Genomic DNA, 16,210 nt, shown 5'->3' on the forward strand with positions numbered 1-16,210 from the left:
TTAATAATATAATAATACACTCATTGTATAATCATTTATCATCCAATTATGAAATTACCTTCATCCAGGCTGCAGGGTCAAATTCTATTAAATTCAAGAATGAATTTTTCAGTCTGGCAATGGGCCCATCTGCATCAACAAGTCGGCAGACATGAAATTTATCACAATAACCTTGCCTTTGCTCACATGGTGCACCAGGAGGAAGAGATATTGCAGTCATATTAAAGAGGTGCCCCAGTTCTGAAGACTTTGTACTTCTACAGGAATACACATCACCTGTCAATCAATGAACATGTTACTCCAGAATATGTTGTCATATATTGAGCCTTATGGCAATAACAGTATATCTACTGGGTAACATTGCTATACAAAATGCTTAACCTCAGCTTTTATAACAGTTACAACATTTTTTGAAAATACATAATAACCGTGTGTGAGAAGTGGACAATCTTTCTCATAACCTTTATTATCTGTGTATGTTTTTATATCTATGTCATGTAATCCTATATATTTTCATGCCACTCTGTAATGGTCTGTATGATGCCATTCAGTCTTGGCGTATTTGGAATACGTAATCCCCTTGGAGGTAATCAGTTTATCACTTGAATGTTAAAAAAACTGCCTTTTGCAAGTGGTAATGAAGATGTTTCCTTGAAATGCATACACTCAGACAGAATGGCAGAGGGGTCCAGAAGCTTTTCAGGTGGACTACCAGAAGATGAAGAAAATATATCATAAGCTATAACTCATCTCTGGTACAACTCACCTATAATTATTGTAATAATTGCTTTCTGTGTACTGTGGGTATAACATAGGGAGTTTAACCATCCCCCCCCAACAACCAGCATTCCCACTTAACCAGAATCTCTCATTCCAGGACCCCTACACCAGTCATATTCGGTATCAGAAGGATCAGCCTGATGAAAGGCATTATTAAAACATGTCGGGGCCCGAGTATCCATTAGTGTGGACAGGAAGACATGTTTTATTAATATCTAATGTTTGCCAGCTGAGTAAGAGAGTTGGAGACTGCACAGGTAATGAGGGCCTCCCCAGAAGGCTGGGACCAGAATGTGAGGGAGACCACTCTCAGCTCCACCCTTTACAAAATGGGGATAAAAATGAATGGTGAGGAACCTTTCATTGACACAATTTGGGGATCCGATCAACATTGGGTTGTGTTCCATGTGCTCCAGTCCCCGGAACCAGAACGGACTCTGATCACACAATTCGTTATGTCGTAAGAACCTTTCTGTTTTATCCTGTTATTTTTATAACAGTTTTGTGCAGGTTTATGTATGTTTCTTATTAGGTACTGTACCCTTTTTAGTACATTAAAGCACATCTTTAATGGTTTTGCCTTGTGCCAGAAAGAGCCCAGTAACCTCCAAGTGTATGAGTGCGGTTTGCGTTACTGTGTATTTGCTATAAGTGTGGTCTGTGCTACTGTGATCCTGCTTGCAAGTGGGGCGATGTAGGGTTTTCTATTAGCCCCTAATTAATTGGTGTATTCATTTAGATGTCATAGATGGTGGCAACGTGTTGGGGTGTATGACAGGACGGGTGTGATCTAGGTTCAATCTGAGGCCTGTATGAAGGGGCGTGAGAGATTAAATGGTAATATAGATCAACCCTTAGCAGTTACACCTGGGTCACGTGACAGGGCGGTTCCCGTACGTGACACCATGTATTTAGGGCTGGGCCGATAACGAAAAAACTATCAGCCTGATTAACAGACGGCACTTTGCCTATGCCGTTTTTTTTTAGGTTCGTTTTTTGTGATGTCATATGGGGGCCGGACGGCAGTGTTACCTCTAAGGAGCGCGGTCGCACAGTGGAGAAGGAGGGAGAGCGTCCCTCCGTCCTCCCTGTGACGCAGGTCGGCCACTGTCACCCTTAAAAAACTCAGTGGCCCGATGGAGAAGTCAAGGAGGGGGGGGGATACTAGGAGGGCAGGGTAGAGGGGAAACTCACTGCGTCCTCGCAGTGTTTAATGCTGATAAGGGAAATTACCTTTGATGATGTCATTGCCATGTGACCAATAACATCCCTTTAAAGAAGAACTTCCGTATAAAAATGTATTCTCTGAACTGTTAGGCTTCAGTTATTTGATCAGTTATTTCCATCAGTTATTGTGAGCCAAAACAGAAATGAAGCCTAGTCAAAGATAAGGTATCATGGAAAGATATTCACCTGTTCTGTTTCTGACCTGCATCTAGTTTTGGCTCACAATAACTGATGGAAATAACTGATCAAACTGAAGTGTGAACTCAGCCTTTGGGCTCATGCACACGACAGTATTTTGCGTTCAGTATACTTGCCTTTTTTTAGTTCAGTATGCGGTACATATACTGTACTGAACCATTCATTTTAATGGTTCAGCAAAAAAAACTGAAGTGTCTCCGTGTGCATTCCATTTCAGTATTTTTTCGTATTTCAGTACCGTGAAAAGATAGAACATGTCCTATTCTTGTCCGCAAATCACGGTGCTTGGCTCCATTCAAGTCAATGGGTCCGCAAAAAAAAAACAGAACACATACGGAAATGCATCCGTATGTCTTCCGTATCTGTTCCGTTTTTACGGAACCATCTATTGAAAATGTTATGCCCAGCCCAATTTCTTCTATGTAATTACTGTATAATGTATATGGCATACGTAAAAACGGAAAGGAAATGAAAACACAACGGAAACAAAAAATGGAACAACGGATCCGTAAAAAACGGACTGCAAAACACTGAAAAAGCCATATGGTTGTGTGCATGAGCCCTTAGAAAGGTACATGATGTAAACTGTAGTGAAGGTAGTTTTCTAACCAGTGACTGTATTTGAGTTACAAGTTCAATGCTGATCCTCAGCTGTAACAAGCACTTTGCCTTTCCAAACAACACAACATCCTAAGGCCTCATGCACACAACCATATGTATTTTGCGTCCGCAAAAATCGGATCCGCTAAAAATACGGATGACATCCGAGTGCATTCTGTATTTTGGGGAACGGAACAACTAACCCTAATAGAACAGTACTATCCTTGTCCGTAATGCGGACAATAATAGGACATGTTCTATTTTTTTGCAGAACGGAAATACAGACATACGGAAACGGAATGCACACGGAGTACCTTCCGTTTTTTTTTGCAGAAGCATTAAAATGAATGGTTCCGCATACTATCCCCCCCAAAAAAACGGAACGGATACGGAAAGAATATATGTTCGTGTGCATGAGGCCCAAGTGTGGACAGGAAGTCAGTTTCTCTATGTATTTCCATAGGAACCTCAGTTTCATAGGCATGTATAGAGAATTAACTGACTTCCCGTCCTGTTTAAGTTGGAAATCAGAGTATTGAGTCACATGACGCAGGTAAGGATAAGGAGGGAGGTTATAACTCACAAATACAGTCACTGATGAGAAGATTACAGTTTGCATCTTGTACCTTTCTAAGGCCTATTGCACACAACCGTATGGCTTTTTCAGTGTTTTGCGGTCCGTTTTTCACGGATCCGTTGTTCCGTTTTTTGTTTCCGTTGTGTTTCTGTTCCGTTTTTCCGTTCTGTTTTTCCGTATGGCATATACAGTATACAGTAATTACATAGATAAAATTGGGCTGGGCATAACATTTTCAATAGATGGTTAAGCAAAAAACGGAACGGAAACGGAAGACATACGGATGTATTTCCGTATGTGTTCCGTTTTTTTTGCGGACCCATTGACTTGAATGGAGCCACGGAACGTGATTTGCGGGCAATAATAGGACATGTTCTATGTTAGAATGGAACGGAAAAACTGAAATACGGAAACGGAATGCATACGGATACATTCCGTTTTTTTAGCGGAACCATTGAAATGAATGGTTCCGTATACGGAACGCAAAATACGGCCAGTAAACGGGGAAAAAAAAACGATCGTGTGCAGGATGCGTTGCGGGTGCCTTGCAGGAAACCTGCGCGAGTGCGCACACAATTTCAGTCAGTTTGGTCTCCGATTGCATTGTGTTGGTCAGTTATTTCCATGCGAGTGCAAAGCGTTTTAATGCGTTTTGCACGCGCGTGATAAAAATCTGAATGTGGTACCCAGACACGAACCTGGACCTCTTCACTGAAGTTCGGGTTTGGGTTAGGTGTTCTGTAGATTTTATTTTCCATTATAACATAGTTATAATGGAAAATAATAGCATTCTTAATACAGAATGCTTAGTAAAATGTCCCTTGAGGGTTAAAAAAAAATAAATAAAAATTACTCACCTTAATCGACTTGATCGTGCAGCCGGAATCCTCTTCTTTGTTCTTCTTGAAGGACCTGCAAAAAGACCTTTGCTGGTGAGCGTGATGACGTCAGCACAGGTCCTTTTGCAGGTTCTGCAAGAAGAAGAAAGAAATCGATAACGGCTGCGCGATCAAGTGGATGAGGTAAGTAATTTTTTAAATTATTTTTTAACCCTCAAGGGACATTTTACTTAGCATTCTGTATTAAAGAATGCTACTATTTTCCATTATTACCATGTTATAATGGAAAATAATAAAGTTAATGGACCTCATCCCTATTTATTATCATCTCCTAGCAACCATCCATGAAAATTGCATTGCATCTGCACTTTCTTGCGGATGCTTGCGATTTTCACGCAGACCCATTCACTTCTATGGGGCCTGCGTTGCATGAAAAACGCACAATATAGAGCATGCTGCGATTTTCACTTGATTGGGGTCCGCGATCCATTCGTTCCGCAAAAAGATAGAACAAGTTCTATCTTTTTGCGAAACGTAAGCACGAAACGGAACACCACAGAAGCACTCCGTAGTGCTTCCGTGGGGTTCCGTTCCATGCTTACATTCCGTACCGCATCTCTTTAAGTGAATGGGTCTGCATCCGTGATGCGGAATGCACATGGCTGGTGACCCGTGTATTGTGGAACTGCTGTATGCGGTCCGCGGCACTCATGGTCGTGTGCAAGAGGCCTAAGCCATCTTTCACACAAACGTAAATGTCTTTCTGTATTTTGCGGTCCGTTTTTCACTGATCCATTGTTCCTTATTTGTTTCCGTTGTGTTTCCGTTCCTTATTTTTGCAAAAACATCTCTGTATGGTTTCTGTATGCGATCCGTTTTTTGTGGATTGCAAATGGAAACATAAAATTTGTAATCATGTACTGTAATGTTTGTAAACAGTAAACACATGGGCAAAGCAGGCATGAATCCGCAAAATACGGATGACATACGGATGAGTTCCGTATGCATTCCGTATTTTTTGTGGACCCAATGACTTGAATGGAGTGACGGAACGTTATTTGCGGACAATAATAGGACATGTTCTATCTTTTTGCGGAACGGATATATGGAAATACGGAAACCAAATGCATATGGAGCACATTCCGTTTTTTTTTTTTTGCGGAACTATTGAAATGAATGGTTCCACACACGGACCGCAAACGGAACCCGCAAAAATGGAACGAAAAAAAAAAAACGTTTGTGTGCAAGAGGCCTTATGCTGTGTGCCTGTATTGGACCGAATGCACACGGCCGTGTTCCGCGGCCGAGAGCGGTCCATGGTATGTCGGGCTGGATTCCTGTTTAGAGCAGGAGCGCACGGCGTCATTGGTTGCTATGACGCCGTGTTCTTCATGCCGCCACTGCACTACAGTAATACACTCGCATAGTGTATTACTGTAGTGCAGCGGCTACATGAAGCGCACGGCGTCATAGCATAGATGGTATAGTAATGGATCAATTTTGGCAAAAGAGCGTGATTCTTTATATTACACAGGTTGTTAAGAATAGAGAGATTAAGTCGTTTTTGGACTTATCACGTAACGTAGAGAACCTTTTTTGGTTTAGATACTTTCAGCTTCGGTCGGCACTTTCTAGTTTGGATGATAAATCACTGCTAGAAATAGATAATTTCTCTCTGTTAAATGAGTGGATAGGGAAGATATCACTAAGAATGAAGATTTCAAATATATATAAATTATTACTTAAGTCACGATTCTCTGAGACACAATCGCCCGGACAAAGGGCTTGGATTGTCCAAATATACAATTGGTAGGGTGGGGGAGTATTTTTACTAATTTAGGTGTACTATCTCACAATTTTAATAATGTTCTAATACAGTTTAATATTTATCATAGACTATATGTTACCCCTATCTGGTTAAACAAGTGTGGATTTAGAGACACCTCCAAATGCCCTCGATGTGATACTGTAGGTGCGGATTATCTGCACATGATCTGAGTATGTCCAGAACTTAGAGAATATTGGAAGGGTATTAATGATTTCCTTATTCATAAATTAAAACTAGGGATTCCTCTTGATCCACAAGTGTTTCTACTGAATGATCTTTCCACAATAAGTAGTTATAAACACCCAAACATTTTATTGGGTAGAATACTATTGCTGGACAGACTCTTGATCAGCCGGAGCTGGTTTGCGCGCCATACTCCAGAGGTAAATAATTGGATAAATCTGGTTAATAAGGTTAAAAACTATGAACGGATTCTTTATAGGCAGAGAGAGGTATTAGAGAAATGGATTAAGATTTGGGATGGTTGGAAGATCTGATCTGATTGTATTTGGATTTTTTTTTTTTTCTCTTCTCCTTATCTCCTTCTGAGGGATGTTGGGGGGGGGGGGGGGGAAGGGGTGGACACATCGCGGGGTTGGGGTGGGGGGAGGGGGGAAATGGGGTGTGAGCTAGGGGAAAAATGGTACTAATTATATTGAGTTGTACTCTAATGTTTTTTGTGTATCTGTTTTATATACCAATAAAGATGTTAAATAAAAAATAAAAAAATGACGCCGTGCGCTCCTGTTCTGAACAGGAATCCAGCCCGGCATACCACGGACCGCTCTCGGCCGTGTGCATTCGGCCTTAATGTGAGGCCACATATGCTGCGCTGAGCCCGCTCCATATGTGGCAGTTGCTCGCTGCATAATACAGCAGGCACCCGGCCACAATGACGAGGAATGGCGATCACACAGAATCCCATCATTTAACCCCTCAGATGCTACATCCAACAGCAATCACGCATCTTGTAACCTCAAGGTACAGCTTGGCAGGGAATGTGTCAAAATCCCATTCAATCAAATACATCTCTATTAGGCCTCATGCACACAGCCATTGCAATTTGCGGTCCCCAATGCACAAGCAACATCCATGTGGCTGCCGCAGATGGATCCAGACCCATTTAACTTGAATGGGTCTGTAATCCGTCTGCACTGCAAATTTTTTTATATTTTTTTTTGCAATGCAGAGGCACAGAGAGAAACCCCATGGAAGCATTTCCGGATTGCGGATACATTCAAGTGAATGGGTCCACATCTATGATGCAGTGTGTACACGGCCAGTGCCCGTATATTGCGTATCCGCTGTTTGCGGGCCACAATACGGGCACGGCCAGGCAATGAATTATCAAAAGTGTAAATCTCAGCCCTTTCCCAATTTTACATATAAAAACTATTTTAACCCCTTGGCTACCGGAGGTTTTTTCGTTTTCATTTTTCTTCCCTATTTTCCATGAGCCATAACTTTTTTATAATTCCATTCACATAGCTGTATGAGGGTTTATTTTTTGTGGAACAACTTGTACTTTCTAATGCAACCATTAATTATGGCATAAAATGTAGTGGGAAGCAGGAAAAAAATTCCAAATGGGGTGGAATTGGAAAAAAAACACAATCCCTCCACCGTTTTACGGGTTTTGTTTCCACAGCGTCTTGTTTACGGAAAAACTGACCCATGCTCTTCATTCTCTTGGTCTGTACGATTACAACGATACCCCATATGTATAGGTTTTTGTATGTCTAAATAGTGTAAAAATAAATGAAAACTTTGAGATTTTTTTTGTTACATCACCATATTCTGACGCCCATAACTTTTTTTATACTTACGTCTACTGAGCTGCTTAGGGGCTCATTTTTTTGTGGGACAATCTGTACTTTTAATTGATACCATTTTGGAGTGTGTATGACTTTTTGATCAGATTTTATTAACTTTTTTTCTGTAAGAGAAGCAATGAAAAAATTGCAAATTGCCATTTTTACCCTTTTTTCCGTTACGCCATTCGCTGTATTGGATTTTTTTTTTCTATTTTAATAGTATGGCGTTTTCAGTTGCGGTGATACCCATGATGTTTATATATATTGTTATTTAGGTATTTATTTTTTTATTAAACGGAATGAATTATGGGGATGAATTAAACTTTTATATATTTTTATTTATTTATTTATTTTTGTGATCATTTTGTGCCTCATATATGAGTTTATTTATTATATTTTTAAATTTTTTATTTTGTTTTGTCAGGGATTTTATATTTGCCATTTACAGTCAACTTTGCTCATTTCTTATCCTGGCCTGGCCATCTGGTGGCCAAAATAAGAATTGCAGCATGAACACTTTCAGCTTTATCAGCACGGCTGACAGTGTTCAGCCCAACTACTGATGCGCGAATTGGCCACACGGGGCATCGGTAGGAAGCGCTTCCGGGTTTTTGTGAATTTAGGTGGCGTGATCTCACTTGATCACGGCATCTAAAGCATTTATTTATGGTGATCGCCATTGTACCGGTCACGGTAATTAGCCGCAGGTCTCTGCTGTGTGAAACAGCAGAGATCTGCCGGCCATGATGCCCGTTGCACGTGCAAGCGAGCGCCATGTTCGCACACCGCTCCAGCACCGTACATGTACAGCGCTGTTAGCGAACGGGTTAAAAAAAAAAAACATATCAGGTATTGCCGCGTCCTCAAATGTGTGAACTATTAATATATTTTAACAAATGGACCTGCGCACTAAATGCCGTAACAGAAAAAACAATGAAAGCACGCAATTCAACATAGTCACCTTGTCCCCCCAAAAAAGTTGAACAATAGTGATCAGAAAGTAATGTCATGTACCCCAAAAAATGGTACCGAAAAAAACAAGCCCTTGTACAGCTCTGTTGAATGAAAATAAAAAAGTTATGGCTATCAGAAAATTGTGCTGAAAAAAAAAATCCCAAATAGAGGAAAAACTCATCTTATTTTTTTAATCAGCAAAGAACTCAAAATATGATCAAACCATTGGTGTTGTTTAAGGCCCCTTTCACACGGGCGAGTATTCCGCGCGGATGTGATGCGTGAGTTGAACGCATTGCACCCGCACTGAATACCGACCCATTCATTTCTATGGGGCTGTTCACATGAGCGGTGATTTTCACGCATCACTTGTGCGTTGCCTGAAAATCGCAGCATGCTCTATATTCTGCGTTTTTCACGTAACGCAGGCCCCATAGAAGTGAATGGGGTTGCGTGAAAATCGCAACCATCCGCAAGCAAAGTGCAGATGTGGTGCGATTTTCACGCACGGTTGCTAGGAGACGATCGGGATGGAGACCCGATCATTATTATTTTCCCTTATAACATGGTTATAAGGGAAAATAATAGCATTCTGAATACAGAATGCATAGTAAAATAGCGCTGGAGGGGTTAAAAAAATAAATAAAATTATTTAACTCCCCTTAATCCACTTGATCGCGGAGGCCGGCATCTCCTTCTGTCTTCTTTGCTGAACAGGACCTGTGGTGAGCATTCATTACAGGAAAATGACCTGTGGTGACGTCACTCCGGTCATCACATGATCCATCACATGATCTTTTACCATGGTGATGTATCATGTGATGGATCATGTGATGACCGGAGTGACGTCACCACAGGTCATTTTCCTGTAATGAATGCTCACCACAGGTCCTGTTCAGCAAAGGAGACAGAAGGAGATGCCGGCCTCCGCGATCAAGTGGATTATGGTGAGTTAAATTATTATTTTTTTTTTTTAACCCCTCCAGCGCTATTTTACTATGCATTCTGTATTCAGAATGCTATTATTTTCCCTTATAACCATGTTATAAGGGAAAATAATACAATCTACAGAACACCGATCCCAAGCCCGAACTTCTGTGAAGAAGTTCGGGTTTAGGTACCAAACATGCATGATTTTTCTCACGCGAGTGCAAAACGCATTACAATGTTTTGCACTCCCGCGGAAAAATCACGGGTGTTCCCGTAAGCACCCGCACATTTTCCCGCAACGCCCGTCTGAAAGAGGCCTAACACTCCGTGGTAAGCCACTCCTAAAGACACACCTAAATAATTCTTCAATAATCTAAATGAGGTTACATGTTCAATTAATCACAATTTTAATTTTTGTCAAAATTGCCCAGCCCTACTGATAGAATAACTTTTTGTCATCTCTATGAAAGGTAATATACTGGAGTCACAACATCAAAAGGAGCCATGTTGAGGTTCCTACTGGCTATAGACTTTGTATGAGCCTGTACACATGTTTGTCTCTCCAGTCTAGAAGTAGCCAAAATAAAGCCAATCAGAGCCAAAGAAACTAAGTGACCAGCTGTGTACTTCTAATCTTTTAGTTCAACATTAAGACAGTGTCTGAATACCCAGATCTTCACCAATCATAAGGCCGCTTTCACACAGTCAGTGGTTGATCAGAGATTTCTATAGGTTAATCTAAGTCAAAACCAGATGTAGGCCAAGTAATGGGGACAAAACCTTTTATTATACCTTAAATCAGTGGTCCGTGCTCCTTACCATGATGCCCGGCATGCACTGTGAGCTGCTGTCTCCATTGTTCCAGTCTCTCACTCATTTGTGGCCTCTTAAAGGGCCAGTGCATGCATCTGCAAATCGGAAAAAAAAAGTCCTGTCGACCGGACTTTGTTTCTGTCCTGCATAACGGAAACCAGTTCAGCCAAAAAACACATAATCAGTAAAAGTGAATGTTCAGACTGTACCTGTGGTTTTGGTGAATTTCGGTGCATGTTCTATGCCTAGAGCTTCTGGTGCTTGCACCAGAATTTCTGACCCCAGTGAGTCAGCTGCTAGCTATACTGGGACTATCCCAAGAGGTAGAAGCTTGGTTGCTCCCCTGCAGCAAAAACCAGATCCATGTACAGGGGTTAAAGGGTGAATATCAGGGAAGCGCCAGAAAAATAAGCTTGGAGCTTAGCCTAAAGCCAAACCAGTTAGTTGGCACAGTGGGTCCACACTCACTGATTTGAGACAATTTCGTTGTAGGTTGCACTTCTGGTTTTGGCTCACAATCACTGATGGAAAACACTGACCAAACACTAATCAAACACTGAGTGTGTGAAAGTGGCCGTAAACGTCTGAGATGTCAATATATTATTCAGTTTTCTATTCTGAAATACAAGGTCTAAAATGTTTATAATTTTTTCCTAGTAATTGTAAATATGGGTCCACTTAAAAATACTTATACTACAATGAAACAATTGAGCTGACCATCCAAATTTGTCTTTTATGGGGGTGGTCATCTCATTGAAAACAGTATACAGAATGTTGAATAGAGTCAACATACATGTACAGCTCACAACAGCACACAATGACACAAATAATGATAAAGCCCAAAATCACACATTTTATGCTTGGCATCATGTCAGCAAATCACACATAACCAAGCCCAGTCTAGGACTAATTAAACAGCCGTGGTACTGTTCACAAGTCATCCCAGTCCACACACCTAACCATATGTGATCCCTCTCTTTCTCAGTCCCCATAGTGACTATTCCCCTTCCCATTTAAAAATCACCCCATAATACATGGTCCTGGGCATGGCACCCCTCTAATTCTTGGTTCCCAGCATGGCATCCTCTCATTCCTGGTCCTCAGCACAGCTGTGATTTCCATTTCTCCCACTCACTATTACCTTTATGACCTGAGTAACAGTCTGCAGGCTCCTTTATACAGCAATTGTGCAGGCTGTTTATTGCATCCACCCCTTCTCTGACAGCCTCTGTTCTCCCACTATGAAGTGTTGCAATGCTAGCAGGCACAGCTACTGTCGCCTGATGTCCTTGCAAGTCTTATGCTTCTGCTCACTTCAGTACAGTAAAATAGGGCACAGCACTGATACATGGCTAGACAATGCACAATACAAGTAAATAAAATGTGTGGTCTATCCAAAGGATTCCCATGGAAAGATTTGGTCAAAGAGTGGTCTTCGATTAGTATGAGAGTCATCTGTTTATAGGGGGACAGCTTTAAAAATGCATTTAAAACAGGAGGTGAGGGAAAAGATTTGGAGGGGGAGTATGTTGAAATTTTTTCATTGCTCCCTCTGGATAAATTTAACCTGGTTAGGGTAAGAAGGGATGAGGGTAAGAAGGAAGAAGAGGAGAAGCGGAGGTATCGCTTGATACTGCGGACCTTTGCAAACTGGTTGCAGGCGTTCGCGATACTGGCAAGCGTGATAGAGGAGAAAGCGCCGGAGTGCTGTTCGGCGCTGTTCTGCTATTTAGATGCAATCGGCGAGGCGTATAGGGTATATGGGGGGATAGCGTGGTTGCGGTACGACGAACAGTTCAGGCAGCGAAGGCGGGACCATAAGGATATAGCCTTGTGGTTGAAGGTTACTGCGCCGGTTAGACAGGGCCAGTCCTTTCGGGGGGATTCAGGAGGTGGAGGGCAGACCAACATTGCATCAGCCTCAGCGAAGGGCCTTTGTTTCACATTTAATGGTGGAACCTGTAAATTTGGAGCTAAGTGTAAATTTAAAAACGAGTGCTCGGTTTGTGGGGGGTCGCACGGAGCTGCGCGGTGCTTTAGGGGCAACAGACAAAGGGGGGGGACTTCAATAGCAAAGGGGGAGACGCCGATACGTCTGGGAAGGATGGGCCCGTTTCTAGACAGATATCCGGATAGGGAAGCGGCAATGTTATTAAGGGAAGGGTTTTCGGTGGGGTTTAGAATCCCGTTTGTTCAGGGAGAGGCGATGTTGTTTAGAAGAAATTTGAGGTCGGCGTTGGAGCATCCGGAGGTAGTGGCAGAGAAATTTAGTTAAGAAGTCAGTCTAGGCAGGATGGCGGGCCCATTTTTGGACCCGCCATTGCCGAATTTGCGGGTGTCACCTTTGGGGGTGGTTCCGAAGAAGGAGATGAATAAGTTTCGGCTTATTCATCATCTGTCTTTTCCGAAGGAATTGTCAGTCAATGACGGTATAGACCCGGCCTTGTGTTCGGTGGTTTATACCTCATTTAACGCAGCAGTGAAGTGGGTTAAGAAGTTTGGGAGAGGGGCGCTGCTAGCAAAGACTGACATTGAAGCAGCGTTTAGGTTACTGCCGGTACATCCGGATTGTTTACATCTGTTGGGGTGTTTTTGGGAGGGGGGATTTTTCGTGGATAGGTGTTTGCCAATGGGTTGTTCCCTGTCGTGCGCATACTTCGAGGCGTTTAGCTCGTTCTTGGAGTGGGCGGTGGCGGATTCGTCGAGTTGTGAATCTATCATCCATTACCTGGACGATTTCCTGTGTATTGGTCCCCCGGGTTATAGAGTGTGCGCATTGTTGTTACATACGTTGGAGTCGCTGTTTGGGGGTTTTGGAGTCCCGTTGGCAAAAGTTGGGCCGATTACGGAGCTGAGTTTTTTAGGAATAGTGATTGACACTGACAGGATGGAATGTAGATTGCCCTTGGATAAATTAGTTGATTTGAACGGAGAGGTAGCGAGGGCGTGTCGTTTAAAAAAATTACAGTTGCGGGAGCTTCAGTCACTCCTTGGAAAGCTCAACTTCGCGTGCCGGATTATACCAATGGGGAGGGTATTTTGTAGAAGGTTGGCAATGGCAACGGCAGGAGTGGTTTCACCACATCACTACATTCGTTTAGGTAAGGAATTGAAAGCGGACTTGAAAGTGTGGAGTCCATTTCTGGAAAATTATAACGATCGCTCTCTATTCATGGGTGATGTGGTGATTTTGAGTTGTTTTCAGACGCGGCGGGGAGCGGGGGTTTTGGGGTTTACTGCGTGGGGCAATGGTGTGCGGGAAGTTGGCCGGACAGCTGGGTTGAAAAAGGTTGGGTAAAAAATTTGGCATTGTTGGAACTTTTTCCCATAGTAGTGGCGGTGATATTGTGGGAGAGGTTTTTCGGGACAAAAAGGTGCAGTTCCACTGTGATAACCTGGGGGTGGTGCAGGCGATAAATGGGTTGTCAGCCTCGCCCGGTTTTGGTGGTGCGGTTGCTGCAATGGCTGGTGTTGGAGTGTCTGTTGCTCAATGCATGGGTGGTGGCGGTTCATGTGCCAGGGGTTGACAACGGCATAGCTGACGCTCTTTCTCGTTCACAGTGGGACCGTTTCGGGCAGCTGGTCCCAGAGGCGGAAGAATTTGGGAGGGAGTGCCCGAGTTGTCTATTGGAGGTACTGGAAGAACCTTAACGGGTCTCATTCAGGCATCGCTGGCACCCGGCACGAGGGCGACGTAATTGAAAGTGTGGCAGTACTGGGAGGATTGGTGCAGTAAGTTGGGGGTTGGGGACGGTGAGTTGGAGGTTCCGATGCTATTGTTTGTGGGCCACTGTAGAGAGGAGGGTTGGTCGTGGCGAAGATGAACAGTTGCATGGCCAGCCTGGCTTTTGGGTTTAAGTGTAGGAAGTGGCCAGATGTGACAAAGTCCTTTTTGGTGGTGCGGGCGCTGAAGGGGTGGCGTCAGGCGCGGGCCGGGGAAGATAGCAGGAAACCAGTGTTCTTTGGGTTATTGTTGAAGCTGGGGGAGCGGTTAGGGGAGGTTTGTAGTTCCGCCTCAGAGGAGCGGTTATTTAGATTGGCCTTTTCATTGGCGTTTTTTGGGGCTTTACGTATGGGGGAGTTGGTTTGCCCGACAGTCAGGGAAGCAGGGGGGTTACAAAAGGGGATGTGGAGTTGTTCCACGATAGGTTGGAATTCCTCATTTGCCGCTCTAAGACAGATGCAGAGGGAAGGGGGCGAAGAGTAGTGCTGTTTTGCGTTCCGGGTTGTGCTATGTGCCCGGTTCAATGTCTGTGGGATTACTGGGGGGATAGGAGGAGCGGGGCATTGCCGTTGTTAGTACATAGGGACGACTCTTTTTAGTCTCGTTTTCTGCAGTTTTTTCAAAATGTTTGGTTCGGCTGGGGTTGGGTCATGAGGAGTACTTGAGTCATTCCTTTAGAATTAGGGCGGCGACGGAGGCAGCGAGGTGGGGGTTGGGCGACGAGATCATAAAACGGATTGGGCGATGGGAGTCTATTCGTTTTAATTCCTACATTCCCTTGAATAGTTTGTAAGGGAACGGCCGAGGGTCAAATAAAAGGGCAGTTTGTTGGGACATCTGAGTTGTTATTGCTGGATTGTTCTTGGTTTTGTTTTTCTCATTGCAGGTGCGGTGCCAGCCCTAGTGTGGATCCTTGGACATTCTTATGTCTTCTAGGGGGCCGTCCGGGCAGCGGTTCGGCCGTCCGGTCAGCAGTTGGGGTTTTCAAGGTCCGGGGTGGTGGTAAGATGGCTGGGGCGCAGGGGCATGGTTTGGGCAGGGGTGTTGCCAGAGATTCACCGGTTTGTGAGGCAGGATAGGGCACCCGAGGTGTTAGTACTGCATGTGGGCGGTAATGATCTGGCGGCACGGCCTTTCCGCAAGTTATTACAGGAAATTAAATTTGACCTGCTGAGGATATGGGCGTTGTTCCCACGAATCGTAACAGTCTGGTCCGACATAGTCCCGAGGATGGTGTGGAGGGGTGCCCGTTCAGTGGACAGGGCGAGAGTCAAGGTGAACCGGGCAATGGGTCGATTCATGGCCAGGAATGGGGTGGTGGTGGTGAGGCATGTGGAGCTCGAGAAGGGGGTGGGGGGGTTTTGGAGGTCTGACGGTGCACTTAAATGCAGTCGGTTTGGATATGTGGAACCTAGCGATACAGGAGGGTATCGAGGTGGCTTTGAGGTTATGGAGGGACGCGCAGACTTAAGGGGTCAAGTCTCCGCGTCAGTGGCGGGGGGAGGTCCTTGAAGTTGGTTATATTCACAGAGGAGGATGCTGGGAGGGCTCCCTGGTTGGGCTGGACTCCCAGTGGTGGCGGATTTAACCCCTTAGGGACCCATGACGTATCGGTACGGCATAGTTCCCGAGTCCTTAAGGACCCATGACGTACCGGTACATCATGTGTTCCGATCACCGCCGCCCGGCGGGCGGTGATTGGAACAAGGTGCCTGCTCAAATCATTGAGCAGGCACCTCAGCTAAATGCGGTTTGTGGCTTTTACCTGGTGCGGCGGCGGTGGTCGGCGGTGCCATCGGGTCCCCATGGGGCTGTGGGGGGGACCCGATGGCATGGAAGGCAGCGCGCTGCCTTCCGGTGACGAACCTGTGAGATCCAGCCCCCTGGATCTCACAGGCCGGAAGCTGTATGAGTAATACACACTGT

General features: G+C 44.2%; 1 protein-coding gene across 1 annotated transcript in view; it reads right to left on the reverse strand.

The window, feature by feature from the left end:
• The window catches only part of LOC120989514 (disintegrin and metalloproteinase domain-containing protein 10-like), a 257,328-nt gene that overhangs the window by 12,874 nt on the left and 228,244 nt on the right, over nt 1-16,210 (reverse strand). The window contains exon 14 of the mRNA XM_040417664.1: nt 59-276. Within this exon, the coding sequence (XP_040273598.1) occupies nt 59-276 (218 nt within the window). The remainder of the gene's footprint in view (nt 1-58; nt 277-16,210) is intronic.

This window comes from Bufo bufo, chromosome 2, assembly GCF_905171765.1.
Source record: "Bufo bufo chromosome 2, aBufBuf1.1, whole genome shotgun sequence".
Taxonomy (NCBI): Eukaryota; Metazoa; Chordata; class Amphibia; order Anura; family Bufonidae; genus Bufo; species Bufo bufo.